The sequence below is a fragment of the Limanda limanda genome, chromosome 1, assembly GCF_963576545.1.
Source record: "Limanda limanda chromosome 1, fLimLim1.1, whole genome shotgun sequence".
In the NCBI taxonomy this organism is placed as follows: Eukaryota; Metazoa; Chordata; class Actinopteri; order Pleuronectiformes; family Pleuronectidae; genus Limanda; species Limanda limanda.
In genome coordinates, this window is record NC_083636.1 from 41,718,355 (window position 1) to 41,733,597 (window position 15,243).

The following is a 15,243-nucleotide window of genomic DNA, read 5'->3' on the forward strand; positions in this document are numbered from 1 at the left end:
TCTAGACCCCGGGGGGGTGTTCCTGTTCGATGTCCTGCTCCGCCCCCTTCTAACCCTGACATCTCACAGGGGTCTAAATGCCACAGACCGTAAACATTCATATCTTGTGTGTTTACAAAATAAATATTGTAAAGTAAAAACCAAGTCTCTCCTCATTGAAACACCGTTACTGTTGGTTTTGCATAAACAGCCAACAACCAGCCAACACTGGGTCATGTAGAAGACACTGGCTCTCCTGGTGTTTCTGTTTGGGATGCATTGTATGGTCCGTCTCCACATGAAGGGGTGGGGGCTCTCACCAGGCCCTGTTTGTCTTAAGTTGTATACAATCAGTGATGTGATCCTGCTGCAAACTCTGACCCTGACGGCTCTAATGTGTTCCTAAGGCCTTGGCATAGACCGGCTCCAGGAAATGAAAGGGAAGCAGCATGAAGAACATCATCAGAAAGACTACGCTCACCACTGCCAGCAGCACGTAGCGGACGATGAACAAATTGTCCACTATCTGTAGAGTGAAGAAAGACATGATCACTTCAGTATTTTGAGTTCATCATAACATGAGAGCATATCTAGTAAACAGTATCTATTGCACTGGAAACACGTCTGTTAATAAATTCATAATTTCTTCTATGAACCACAAGATGTCATAAGAGAGCTTTTATAAAGCCATTGTGTAGAAACAGATAGATTTTGTGGGATTATGTGAAGCAATGAACGGGCACTCGCTACAAAGACAGACAGACAGACAGACTGATACACACAAAGAAAACTAAACAATTACTTGTTGCCTTGAAAAGCTAATCTACTTTAATTTAGTTTCGCTTCCTGCTGCTTCAGTTGGATGTTTGAGCTTCACTTTGCAGAATGATGTCATGTGAGAGTATCAGCATTAAATGCTGAGTTCACATTGACAACAAAACTAATCACATGAATCTGCTGAAAGGGAATGCTATGCCAGGCTCACATTAACACAGATTTTTTAACATAACTGTGTCAACTGTGGTTGTGTGATTTGCAACTTTCAATGAAGTAGAGGACCACTTGTGGCTATGTGTCGAGTATGGGTCCATCTATAAGGGAGAGTAGATGACAAATCAAGATTTTTTTTAAACTGATGAGTTTACAGTATATGTGGAAAAAACATATTTGTTTTTTCACGTCTTTACCCATTAGTGAAGAAAATCTGATTTAAAACAATTACAAATCGAATTGATACCTAATATTGCAATCTACATTTGACAAAGGCATAATATCTGTTCCTCACCACCAGGTGAGCTAAATATAAGAGTGAACACTAGCAGCATAAAGGGATCCTCATAGGCTCTGTTCAATAGCAAGCAGCAGCCTTGAATGTATGTTTGTGAACAGCCCACCACCCATACAATGCTCCACCACCTATACAAATACACTTTCTACACATATATTCATATTATTTAATTTAATATTCCCCCCGCTTCAAACTGTTGGTAAACTGCTGCTTCATTTTTCTATGTAATATGTTATATGTTATATGGTATGTTATTTTATTTTTATTTTGTAAAGCCCTTGCCTGCCAGGTCACAAGATCAGAGGTCCCACTTACTACGTACTTACTACATATATATTCTTTTTTATTTTTTTATTTAATATTCCCCACTCCTTCACCCGGTAAACTGCTGCTTTTGAACAAAGTAGATTTTGTCTGCCAGGTCACAAGATCACAGGTCACACTTAATAGGTACTTACCTCACATATATTCATATTATTTAATTTAATATCCCCCACTCTTTCACCCTGTAAACTGCTGCTTCATTTTAATATGTTATCTGTATATGTTATATAGTATGTCAATTTTTTTAATTTTTGTAAAGCCCGTCTACTGTGTAGATGCTGACTGCCATGTCCCAAGAATTTCACTGCTCCAATGATGCTGTCATTGGTGCATGTGACAATAAACTTTGATTTTGATTTGATTTAGCCTATCTGCAGCACGAGTGGTTGGGACATACAGCACCACTGATGGACAACTTTGCTTAAGGTTGTGCTTTAGCTACCGTATTTATGAGAGAAGAGCTTGTGCAAATGTGCGCACAGCTAGATTTAATTTGTAATTACCTGCAAATAATAAATCCCAAAAGGCTTGGCTGCTTTCATCAGACCTGTCGTTTAGAACATCAACCAAATCCGTATTAAATACTGTTTTTGGTCTGTTGCTAACGTTATTAACATTGGATTTGTAATTCAATTCCCAAAAGTATATTAATCAAGTTGGAGTATGAACACCACCACTTAAAGTTAAGAGGTAATGGTGAAGAGCCTCTTGTTATCTAACACAGAAAAACTAATGAGTGACTTTTGGGTGAACTATCCTTTTAAGTCAGTCCTGCATTCAATCATGGCTAAAAGCTACAATATGAAGTCAAGTGGTGCTTATTGATTCGGGTTGGAATATTTTCAGTGAATAACTTAATGTACAACAATGTATTTAAAGATATGGCAAGTTTGTTATTATACTGTTCTCTCATTAGTGCAGAAAGAAAATTCGGATTTTCGGCTTCTCTTTATTTTCAGATGCTGCAGTTTTTTATCTAGAAGCCTGATCAGTGTGGGCACTGCACTGCAGCTCACCTGAGTATTACATTAATTAACAGATCTAAAGGAAACAAGGCACGGGACATTGAAAGAAAACTGCCCCTTTACGTTGGCACTGTCGTCCCTTAGGTTAGCAGAGATGTTGGGTTTGTAGTGTTTCCACTGATAGCTTTAAGCAACACTTCACTGACAGCTCTCGGTCTGTGTTAATATTTAGATCATGAGCCACCCATGAATTTGTGAATACAAACTGCTAAAACGCCCTTAAGCTACGTAGATATCACCAGAAGAGCAGCAGCCCAAATGCGGACTAAAGAGTGATTTCACAGGGACTGTGGATGAGAGTGTGTGTGTGTGTGTGTGTGTGTGTGTGTGTGTGTGTGTGTGTGTGTGTGTGTGTGTGTGTGTGTGTGTGTGTGTGTGTGTGTGCGTGTGAGAGATTAGTGAGCAGAGTTCACCTGGACTTCTTTGAAAGGGGGAGTTGTCTCTCGGCTGCGAGGGAAACACACCAGGGCCAGAGTGATGATGAGAGCCAGAAGAAAAACAGGGATCACTCCTAACCTGGCGAGAGAAAACACACACACACGCACACACACAAGTAACTTACTGACCATGCACCAAGTTTCCACCTATTATAACTTTACTATAACTGCATCTAGCAGAGGTGCACAGTGTTCGCTGTGCACCTCACACAGGGATACACAGGGATTTGGTATATGGTTCCAGCAATCAGTTCCATAATTTAATTATAATAATAATGATAATTAGTGCTGTCAAACGATTAAAATATTTAATCGCGATTAATCGCAAATTTGTATCTATTCTAAATGTCCCTTCATTTATTTTTTTTCCATAACTTTTTTTTCGTTTTAATGCTCTTATCAACATGGAAAAGTGGATTGGCTTGCTTCATGCAAATGTTTTATTTTATTGAAAAACAACATTGCCAAACAGGGCAGTACAAAATAAAATTATAAAGTGCACATTTCAGGTAAACAAGGACTCCGCCTATAGTGCAGTTAAACCATGGCTTAATATTTTATTTTTTTCAAGTTTGCTGTGAACATAGCAGTCAGGCCTCTTATTTCAAGAACAATGAACCTTAACAGTTAGGTTACCAATAAAAGGTTAGCCTACTACTTATTTGCTTTCAGCTAGCTACTCAAACAGACAAGCAAAAAAATAACAAACGAACAAAATACACAGCCAAGTGTTGGCCTACTTTGAAATAAATTAAACACAGAACTTTGTAGGGCTATTTGAGTCCTCCCCATATTTGTGGAAAATGTATGAAATAAGAAGTACCCTATTTTGAAATAAATGAAAACATATAGCCTCAGCCTAATAGTGTAACGGACTGGGTTTATGTTTATGCTTACTCTTGTTGAGGGTTAAGGACAGAGGATGTCACACAATGTTAAAGCCCTATGAGACGAATTGCTATTTGTGAATGTGGGCTATACAAATAAAATTTGATTGATTTGATGTTTGGTTTTGACGTATGTTCAGTAAAACAATGTGTTGAAGGAGCGTTCTGATATCCTGAGGGTCAGTGAAGGGGTCGGGTGGGACATGTGACTGTTTGGACCAAGAGGATGGGGTTTGTGGGGATGCCAGGTCCTCATTGGCTGGTTTTGTTGGGGATCGGGGGTCAATGAGGAAGTGAAGGGTTGTTGATGTGTGCGAGTGACGGAGTAAGAGCGAGAAGTGCACATGTTCGTGTAGAGGATAATAAAAGTTACTAAACCACGAAGAAGTTCCGTGTCCTGTGTAAGCGGGGACGCTACAATAGCTTAAAAATATATATTTTAGTTGGCGAAATATTAAAACAAAAAGCGGGAGCAGGTCAGACTGGATGCGAACACAGATACTGAAGCTGCAGCTCTGCGTTAATCTTGCGTTAAAAAAATTGACGGCGTTAAAATGGGTTTGCGTTAATACTGTTAATAACGCGTTTAACTGACAGCACTAATGATAATATATAATAATATATAATAATAATAGTAACACTAATAATAACTAAGGCTATGTTGTTGCACTGATGGGTCTGAGCACACGCACATTGAAGCCTGCTGCGGTCAGTGGAGAGAGCAATCGATGACCAAGCGCACGTCTACGCGTTGCCTACGTTTTGCGCACTGCGGAAAGGATAAACGCTTCACTTCCTGCGTCCGTCACGCGATGTCGATCCTTGCTTGCTTATACTCATTACGGTGCAGGCTATCAATTGCACATCACATTGTGAATTATATGTAAATCGAATGATAGTTGTAAAACAAAGCTTACTTCCTGTTACAAGGAGGTGGCGCCATCACTATTATTACACACAGATATATAGATCTGTTCAAGTAGGCGCTCTGATGTAGCGTGAGCAATTTTGTGTAGATTGGACAATGTTACCACACCTTCATTTTCACACTGATCAGTAGGTGGCGCTTTGACCCTGAACTAATATTAACATATGAATGTGTTCAGGTCAGGATTGTGATCATGAAGAGTGGATTAACTAAGTACTTCCTGTTTCATTGCGAATCAGTAGGTAGCGCTATGACACTGAGGAAATATTGACACACACTCTAATCATGTGACAGAAGTTTGGTAGTGATAGGACAATGCACAGTGGAGTTATGACAACATCGTGTCCTTTGACGAAGGATGATCCGGTTTGAGGAAATGTCACAATTCTGACCATGATCCAAGGACTTGACTGAACTCTTTTGAGCTGTATATTGTAAAGCAGCCAGGAGCAGTTAATCAAAGTATGACACATGTCACTTCCTGTAGCCAGCAGGTGGCGCTGTGACTTTAAGTCATGATTTCTGTGTAGATGTCATCAGGCCGGGACCCTTGTCTTACATGTCTAGTTTGTACTCGATTGGACCATGTATGTCAGAGATACAGAAACTTGTGTTTTGATGGCGTTTAATCAAACCTTGACGCCACGCAACGGTGTGACGAAAAATCGATCTTTGGGTTATTTTGTATCTCCATCTTGTTTAGATGTCACTCATCTCAATTTGAAGTTGATCTGTCTCCCACCGTTCGGTGCTCGGGCCCTAATAATAATAAAAATTCTTACAATTTCAATAGGGCCTCCCAATGTTCAGTGCTCAGGCCCTAATAATAAGAATAATTTAAGAATAAGTAAAATATTGTGCTAGTCTCTCTTGGGTAGACTCTTAAATGTTTAAGTGCCAAGAAATGATATGACAGCTGCAATCTTTGTCTGAGAGATTTTCTCTCTTGTATTGAAACAATGGTTTACACAATGTTTAACGACTTTGCCTCCAGTCTTATTCCATAGTGTCTTGACATTCATGCACATGTTCCTCCCTCAAATACTGTATGTGAGCCAGTTTATGTTTTTATTGTAATAAAATGCCACTTGTTTAACCTGAACTTGCCGAATTTACCAGACCAATGCAGTTAAAGTGTGTCATGTTCCTGACAAGCAAACCAACATTCATTTGGAGGAAATGTTAACAGGATGTGGCATTGACGGACTCCTGTGTGAGGTGGACTACATGTGGGCTCTTCTTCTCTAACTTCTGTACATTTATTCAAATGCAGTGTGTGTTTGTGGCTGTGTGTGTGTGTGCCTGTGTGTGTACGTGTGCGCCTGTGTTTGTCCAATCACTCACTTGGCTGATTCGGATGCTCTCAGCAGTACCATCCCAAACACAAGAGCCGCTATCCAAATCAAAGCGACGACGAAAACTCCCGTCCCTACCTCCAGCACGGTACTCGACATTTTGTTTCATCAGCAGGTTGAGTCACAGGCTGGTTTATCTGCTCATCTGTTTGTAAAACATCACATTCGGACTGATGTCCGAGCCAAAGTAGAGCAGCACTGTAGTACAGGCTTGGACTCTGATCATGAGACAGAAGTTAGGTGGTGATAGGACAATGCACGGTGGAGTTATGACAACATCGTCTCCTTTGGCGAAGGATGAACCTTCGCTGTACATCAATGTAATTGTTGTTGAATCAAAGGATTCAACATCAAACAAGACATCAAAGATTCCTTTGATCTATGACCAATGTCACTGCAGGAGTGGAGTTTTTCCATAATACTCCTTAAGACTTTTTTGTGCATCTGAACAGGATACAACAGTGTGTCTATTTTTCGTGAAGATCGGTGAACTCAGGAGCTGCATTCAAGGGGGCTCTGTTGAGCCATTTTGCCAAGCCCAATTTAAATTACTCCAGAATACGTACATTTTCACCACTTTCAAATTTTCAGCAAAGTTTTGTAAGAATTTGAGCATGTTAAAATAAAAAGCAATCCGTAAAATTTCAATAGGGCATCCCACGGTCTCCTACTGTTCGGTGCCCGGGCCCTTACTAGCTTTAAATGGAAAAAACATTACAGTTACAATAGATATTGCAAAAGTTTTTTTGTCAAATTAAAAAGAATTGAATTTGCTTACCTCTGCTGAAGTAATTCTGTGGGTCTCCTGTAGGTGCTTGACAAGGCGGACGAGCTGTGTCTTCTGACAAATTGGGCATGTCAATTGTTATGGAGTTCTGTGGTAAGGAATACAGGAATATTTGTCTGGGCAAAAAGGTGTATCTAGACATAAATATCAAACAATATTTCTCTTAATCTCACTGTGCATGCCCATATCTCATGAGAAGCTGGAACTCCTGTTTATTTGGAATCGTGTTATCTCAATCAAAGTAGGTAAGCCTGTTAAGAGATATACAATGGAAATATCAATACACAGCCTTTAGAGGTTAAGTGTCGCTAACATTCTTTGCAGGAGACAGTATTATATTTATTTTAGTGATTGTACAGAAATGAAAGGCCAGGATGTTTCATTCCAACTAAATCAATCAATCAATCAATCAAGTTTTATTTGTATAGCCCACATTCACAAATCACAATTAGTCTCATAGGGCTTTAACATGGTGTGACATCCTCTGTCCTTAACCCTCAACAAGAGTAAGGAAAAACTACTAAAAACCTTTTTAACAGGTAAAAATATGTAGAAAACTCAGAGAGAGCCACATGTGAGGGATCGCTCTCCCAGGACGGACACAAGTGCAATAGATTTAAGAAAACATCATCAGGATTAAAGTTTTTAGCAGCATCGATGAGGGTAAACATTTTTCAATACTATATGTGAAGCAGTCCTGCTGCAAGCATAGTCTCTGGTCAGCAGCCAGCAAGATCACGTTCCAGCATCAGGATGGGATCCACTATAGTCCACAGTTATTGTCCACTGCCGCCAGTTAGAATCCATTATCAGCTGCTGCCTCGGTCGTGGTCCACCATCATCCGATGCCAGCACGACAAAGGATCCTCCATTACCACTACGATCAGCAGGCACGATACAGAATCCACAGAACTTGATCCACAATCATATCCATGGTGCGGCCACAGCTGTGGCCCTGCATCCGCGGGCGCTAAGGCACAGAAACTCCGGGAAAGGGGTCAAGTTAGTAACATGTACTGATGAGATAAGAATTACCTTGATGTGTTAGGGATGGAGAAAAGGAAGGAGAAGCAGGAGAAGCAGGAAAGAGAAGCTCCGTGTGTCTTGTGTCATAAATCCCTGTGCGTCTTAGCATCATCAGGGTTTTTTGCCTTTTAATCAATTTTGGAACATAAGGCGAGTTACTTTCTGCCGCACTAATTAGCTCTAACTATAAGCTTTATCAAAAAGGAAGGTTTTGAGTCTACTTTTAAACGAACAGAGCGTGTCTGCTTCCCTAACTGAAAGTGAGAGATTATTCCACAGCAGTGGGGCTTGATGGCTAAAAGCTCTGGCTCCTACTCTACTTTTAGAGACTTTAGGGACGACAAGTAAACCTGAATTCTGGGATCGGAGTGCTCTAGTAGGTTGATATGGTATTAACATCTCTTTAAGGTAAAAAGGTGCCATATCATTAAGGGCCTTGAAGGTGAGGAGGAGAATTTTAAATTCTATTGTTGATTTAACAGGAAGCCAGTGTAGCGATGCTAATACTGGAGAAATGTGCTCTCTTTTCTTAGTTCTTGTCAGGACACGTGCTGCGGCATTTTGGACCAGCTGCAGAGTCTTTAACGACTTACTGCTGGAGCCTGATAATAGTGAATTACAGTAGTCCAGTCTCGATGTAACAAAGGCGTGGACTAGTTTTTCTGCATCTTTTTGCGAAAGGACATGTCTGATTTTTGAGATATTACGCAAGTGGAAAAAGGCGGTCCTAGAAATTTGTTTTAAGTGACTATTAAAGGACAAATCAGGATCGAAGATCACTCCCAAGTTCCTGACTGTGTCATTGGAAGCAAGGGCAATGTCATCTAGCGCAGCTATATCAATAGATAATGTTTCTCTAAGGTGTTTAGGGCCGAGTATTATAACCTCAGTTTTATCTGAGTTTAATAAGAGAAAATTGCGGGTCATCCAGGTTTTTATGTCCTTGAGACATGCTCGAAGTTTAGTTAATTGATTAATTTGATCAGGTTTTATTGACAAATATAACTGGGTGTCATCCGCATAACAGTGAAAATTTACCGAGTGTGTCCTGATAATGTTTCCTAGTGGAAGCATATATAATGAGAATAAAATTGATTATTGATTGCAACTTGCCCCTGTCTATTGTGGAAAACAAAAGTTTTCGGCACTTTCTGACAGTGCTTGACAGCAAGTATAGCCCAGTATGTCGCAGAACACTGACATCAAAAACAGAGGACCTCGCTGCAGAGAAACGTTCAAAACTAAAAACTCAATTGAGCAACACTGACCATGTTTCAGTCACTGTGGACATTTGGTCTGACCGAAAGATGAGGGGATTCCTTGGTGTCACTGTACACTGGATATAAAAAGAGGCAGAGAGGATACAGCTAAAGTCCAATCTCTTGGCCTGTGAGCGCTTCAAAGGCTCCCACACAGCTGAAAGAATCTCTGACCAATTTGAGGCAATATGTGATGAATACAACATTAAAGATAAAGTGGACTACATTATTAGTGACAATGCTGCTAACATGCAAAAAGCATTCACTGTGTGCTTCCCCAGTGAACAAGAGGAGGACGATGACGGAGATCATCTTGATGACCCTGAGCTCTGGTGTGACTTAACCCTGGAAGATCAGGAAACAGTAGATGTTGCTATGGCGAAGAAACAGCGCTTGCAGTGTTTTGCGCACACTCTTCAGCTGGTGGTGGGAGATGGTTTGAAAGAAACAAAAGTGGTATCTCCTTCTCTTTCAAAGTTATCAAAACTCAGCTCACTGCTGCACACAAGCACAACATTCAAAGATGTGTTTGATGCTGAATTTGGGGAACAGAAAGGCATCCCTGCTGCAGTCAACACAAGATGGAACTCAACACTGAGGAAAGTGAAGGCAGTTCTCCAGTGCAATCATCTAAAGCTTGGTGCTGTTCTAGAAAAGGCTGGGCACAGGGAGTTGTCATTCACAGCACGGGAGTGGAATCTGCTGAAGGAGTTGGTGGACATCTTGAAGCCATTTGGAGAAGCGACTGATTTGACACAGGGGGAGAAGGTCATCACAATCAGTGCTGTTGTTCCCTCCATCTTGTCCCTCAACCACCACCTTGAGAAGCTGAAGCCTCAAGTCTGTTTCCTGAGTGGCCTGGTCAGAAGTCTCCAGGCATCACTGAACAAAAGATTTCTTGGAATCTTCATCAACATGAAAATGGCCAGGACACAAGATGGGATCACTGCCCCCTTTTCAGATCCAGTCTACCTCAAAGCAGCTGCCTTGGATCCAGCCTTTTCTCTGTTGTGGGTGGAGCCCCATGTCCTGGTCAGTCGTGACGCCAAGACATAGGTGGCACAACGTGTTAAAGGTAAATGTTACTGAGTCTAGTGTAACTTTTTCCCCACATAATCTGATATAATTGACTGCAACAATAATTAAGTATTTCAGTCTAACACACTGCATCACCAACACAAATGGTAATAAGGGCTCTTTTGTTTATGCTATTGTTTTTACATGTTTTGCCAGAATTGATCTTGCATGATGCTGCAGAGACTGAGCAACCTGTGCCTCTTGTTGAGGAAGAAGAGCAAGAGGACCTTAGAGAAGGAGAAGGGCTGTTTGCTGCATACCATAAGAGGCAGAAGAAGGATGTTGGGACCACTCCTGCACTACAGCTAAGTCACTACCTTGAGATAGCCGAAGGACAGAACACGCTTTTGTTCTGGGCATTGAACAGGAAGACTCTTCCTTCACTGTTCCGAGTGGCCATAAGAGTCTTGGCAGTGCCTGCGGAAAAGTATGGTGTAAGTGGCTCGTTGGTCTAGGGGTATGATTCTCGCTTCGGGTGCGAGAGGTCCCGGGTTCAAATCCCGGACGAGCCCTTTGCCAAGTCGCCTCCAAACTGTCCCTGAAGGTTGTCTGTCCAAGCTATGTTTTTGACCTAGGACTAGAATGGGTCTACATTCTAAAGATCAATGTAGACTCCCCAATGGTTATCTCTGAAAAGAGAATGACAGAAAAATCTCAAATCAAAGTCAACCTCTTTAGAGATACACAATGCAAATATCAATATACAGCGTTTAATGTTGCCAACATTGTCAGCAGGAGACTTTAGCTATAGTATACCTATTTTATATATACCTACTTTAGTGATTGTACAAAAATGAAAGGCCAGGATGTCTTACTCCAACTTGATCAACATCCAACAGCGATTGCCGAACTCGATGCTTTCGAAAAGGTTCTGTTTACGTGGCTCGTTGGTCTAGGGGTATGATTCTCGCTTTGGGTGCGAGAGGTCCCGGGTTAAAATCCCGGACGAGCCCTTTGCCAAGCCGCCTCCAAACTGTCCCTGAAGGTCGTCTGTCGATCTAAACTATAATTAATTGACGTAGGACTAGAATTGGGCTACATTCTAAATATCAATGTTGACTTCCCAATGGTTATCTCTGTAAAAAGAGTTATTGAAAAATCTCAATCAAACTAAGTCAACCTCTTTAGATATATACAATGCAAATATCAATATACAGCGTTTAATGTTGCCACCATTGCGAGCAGGAGACTTTAGGTAACGTATACCTATTTTATAGTATACCTACTTTAGTGATCGTACAAAAATGAAAGGCCAGGATATCTCACTCCAACTTGGTCAACATCCAACAGCGATTGCCGAACTCGATGCTTTCGGAAAGGTTCCTTTCACGTGGACTGTCCATCTAAGCTATACTTAATTGACCTAGGACTGAAAAGAGAATGACAGAAAAAACCTTAAATCAATCAAACTAAGTCAACCTCTTTAGAGAAACACAATTCAAATATCAATATACAGTGTTTAATGTTGCCAACATTGTCAGCAGGAGACTTTAGCTATAGTATACCTATTTTATATATACCTACTTTAGTGATTGTACAAAAATGAAAGGCCAGGATGTCTTACTCCAACTTGATCAACATCCAACAGCGATTGCCGAACTCGATGCTTTCGAAAAGGTTCTGTTTACGTGGCTCGTTGGTCTAGAGGTATGATTCTCGCTTTGGGTGCGAGAGGTCCCGGGTTAAAATCCTGGACGAGCCCTTTGCCAAGCCGCCTCCAAACTGTCCCTGAAGGTCGTCTGTCGATCTAAACTATAATTAATTGACGTAGGACTAGAATTGGGCTACATTCTAAATATCAATGTTGACTTCCCAATGGTTATCTCTGTAAAAAGAGTTATTGAAAAATCTCAATCAAACTAAGTCAACCTCTTTAGATATATACAATGCAAATATCAATATACAGCGTTTAATGTTGCCACCATTGCGAGCAGGAGACTTTAGGTAACGTATACCTATTTTATAGTATACCTACTTTAGTGATCGTACAAAAATGAAAGGCCAGGATATCTCACTCCAACTTGGTCAACATCCAACAGCGATTGCCGAACTCGATGCTTTCGGAAAGGTTCCTTTCACATGGACTGTCCATCTAAGCTATACTTAATTGACCTAGGACTCAAATTGGGCGAAATTGGACTGTCCAACTAAGCTATACTTAATTCGCTTACATTTTGAGCAGGAGACAGTAGGTATAGTATACCTATTTTAGTGATTGTATAGAAATTAAGGGCCAGGATGTTTCATTACAACTAAATCAACATCCAACAATATTTCCCGAAATTTCCGCTAACGCAAAGAATTCGTTTTTGTGGTTCTTTGGTCTAGGTCATGGGTTCGCGCGTGCCTACGTGTGTGTGTGTGCGTGCGTGTATGTGGATAGAAGGAAGCTTTAACATTTGGTTTTCCATGTTGGTTTATTTAAAAACCTCAAACAAATCTAGATATATCTACTTAAAAACCTCAAACAAATCTAAAAAAATCTGTGTAAAAAAACAACAAAAACGGTTGATTTTCATTGATTAATAATTGAAAACAAAATTTAAATGCAGTTTGTAGTTCTACTGCATCTCAGAACCAAATGTACATCAATATATAAAGTTCATGACTTAAATGTACAGACTTGTAGCTGACATGTTGAGAGAACGTTAAAGTAACGGTGATCAATAACAATCAACATAAACTGGGGCTACAACTGAAGAGGGAAGATGACAAAGTAATGCAGAATATGTCACAAATGATAATCATACAATATCACACAAACAATTGAGGCCTACTTAAGTTTAACCTCATGATCACCAGCAGCAAATCCCACCTACTGCTAGTGTTGGGGGGAGGGTGGTGGGTGAGTAGTACTTAGTAGTACTTTGTGTGTGTGTGTGTGTGTGTGTGTGTGTGTGTGTGTGTGTGTGTGTGTGTGTGTGTGGAGAGAGGGAAAGACCTATCAGTGTGATATCTGGGCATATTCGTGGCGAAAGACAGCGACAGTCTCATGTCATTCTCTGGTTCAAGCCTTGCCCTGTATTTATTCTTCAAGTACGCCAGTGTATAAAAACACACAGGTAAATTGTTGGAAAGGGCAAAAGACACCTCATTACTTTTGCAGCAAGCTTTGGAAAATCTGTCTGGCAACTTATCCAGAACTTAACAAGGGCTGTGTGTCATACATATTCCTCCTGACAGAGTCTGTGGACATCTCAATCAGCTGATCCTGTTCCACAGCCATCAGACTTGACCCTACTGCTGCATCTTCACTGAATGGGAGCAGGATCCACTTGCTGTCACAGGGCCACTCATCAGAATCAGTGAAGTACTTTTGGAATTGACGCACAAGTTTCCTCAAATGATCACATATAGTGTCGTTGATGTCAGTGCTGTCAGAGTATTCTTCAACTGAAGACAACATCGCCAAGTTACCACTCTCCACTCGTTCTATCTACCTTGAAATCTTTTTGACGAATGCCTCAAGCTTTTCGTAGAGCTGCATGACATTTGCATCTCTCCCTTGCATGGAGCCGTTCAACTTGTTAAGCTCCACAAAAACATCTGTGAGGTACGCCAGCTTAGTTAACCAGTGGCTATCATTGAACTTAGAGGCCAGATCAGTACAATTCTTCTGGCACAATAAATCATAGATAGCGCCACGTAGTTCAAACACACGGGCGAGCACCGCGCCTCGACTCAGCCATCGCACCTCTGAGTGATAAAGGAGAGAGCTGTGTTCACTTCCCAAGTCTTGACATAGGGATGAAAACAGGTGTGTATTCAATGCATTACGTTTAATGAAGTTAACAGTCTTGACCACGACACCAAACACATAATTGAGCTCAACACTGAGATCTTTGGAGGCCAGAGTATTTGTTTTACACTCTTTTGTTTTATTTAATATTTGCATTATTAATTCTGCCCTTTTGGGCCTTCTTTTTGGGAAAATAAAAATTCCCATCATACCCAGCTCAACCACTCTTCTACATCTATCTTTAACAGGCATACACAGGGGAAAACTACTGGCAGTTTCTAGCCCCAAGCCGGTTACAAGGTTCCCCTTATCACCTTTATATTATTTTAGACATATTTTTCTTATTTTAGATATTTTTCACGGTATTAAAGAGTAATCTGGAAATGTGTGGAAATATCAAGGCAAATTTTGCGGACCCCCTGCAATGCCGTCGCGGACCACCAAGGGGCCGCGGAGCCCCGGTTGAAAACCCCTGGTCTAGGTGTAAATGGTAAATGGATTTGTATTTATATAGCGCTTTGAAGACCACTCAAAGCGCTTTACAGTACAGTTTCACATTCACCCATTCATACACACATTCATACAGTGCATCTATTTGCAGCACTTAGTTATTCTATGGGGGGCCATTCAGGATTCAGCATCTTGCCCAAGGACACTTCGGCATGCAGATGGTTCAGACTGGGGATCGAACCGCCGACCTTCAGGTTGGAGGACGACCACTCTACCCCTCAGCCACAGCCGCCCTCAATGATGATTCTCGCTTCGGGTGTAAGAGGTCTCAGGTTCAAATCTCAGACGAGCCCTTTCTCGCATTGTCTCCAATCTGTCCCTGAAGATGGACTATCCAAGTAAGTTATACTTAATTGACCTAGGACTAGAATTTGGCGAAATTCTATAGATCAATATAGACTCCCCAATGGTTATCTCTGAAAAGAGGGTGACCGATAAATCTCAATCAAAATAAATCAGACTCTTTAGAGATGTAAAATGGAGATATTAATATACAGACTTTAGAGGTTTAGTGTTACTTACATTGTGAGCAGGAGACTCTAGGTATAGTGTAACTTTTTTATAGTATACCTATTTTAGTGATTGTACAGAAATTAAAGGCCAGGATATCTTACTCCAACTT

At 40.9% G+C, this 15,243-nt stretch overlaps 1 protein-coding gene and 3 non-coding genes across 4 annotated transcripts; 3 read left to right on the forward strand and 1 right to left on the reverse strand.

Annotated features, from left to right (window-relative positions):
- Positions 1–370: 370 nt before the first annotated feature.
- Positions 371–6,322, reverse strand: LOC133014387 (transmembrane protein 218-like). Its single transcript, XM_061081619.1, has 3 exons — positions 6,213–6,322; positions 3,030–3,132; positions 371–505 (listed from the first exon to the last, which is right to left on the reverse strand). The coding sequence occupies exons 1-3, from the start codon at positions 6,320–6,322 to the stop codon at positions 371–373; spliced, it is 348 nt and encodes a 115-aa protein (XP_060937602.1).
- A 4,490-nt stretch (positions 6,323–10,812) lies between these two features.
- Positions 10,813–10,884, forward strand: trnap-cgg (transfer RNA proline (anticodon CGG)). The gene has a single exon. It is a non-coding gene; the product is annotated as a tRNA-Pro (tRNA).
- Positions 10,885–11,253: 369 nt separating this feature from the next.
- On the forward strand, positions 11,254–11,325 carry trnap-ugg (transfer RNA proline (anticodon UGG)). Its single transcript has one exon. It is a non-coding gene; the product is annotated as a tRNA-Pro (tRNA).
- Positions 11,326–12,002: 677 nt separating this feature from the next.
- trnap-ugg (transfer RNA proline (anticodon UGG)) lies at positions 12,003–12,074 on the forward strand. The gene has a single exon. It is a non-coding gene; the product is annotated as a tRNA-Pro (tRNA).
- Positions 12,075–15,243: the final 3,169 nt, after the last annotated feature.

What these genes read in the sequence shown, in the direction of transcription:
- LOC133014387 (XM_061081619.1), bottom strand. Translation starts at nt 6,322, where the DNA reads ATGTCGAGTACCGTGCTGGAGGTAGGGACGGGAGTTTTCGTCGTCGCT. An exon ending in AGAGCATCCGAATCAGCCAA is followed by an intron (nt 3,133 to 6,212) that starts GTGAGTGATTGG and finishes TTCTCTCGCCAG; the next exon opens with GTTAGGAGTGATCCCTGTTT. An exon ending in CCCCTTTCAAAGAAGTCCAG is followed by an intron (nt 506 to 3,029) that starts GTGAACTCTGCT and finishes TTCACTCTACAG; the next exon opens with ATAGTGGACAATTTGTTCAT.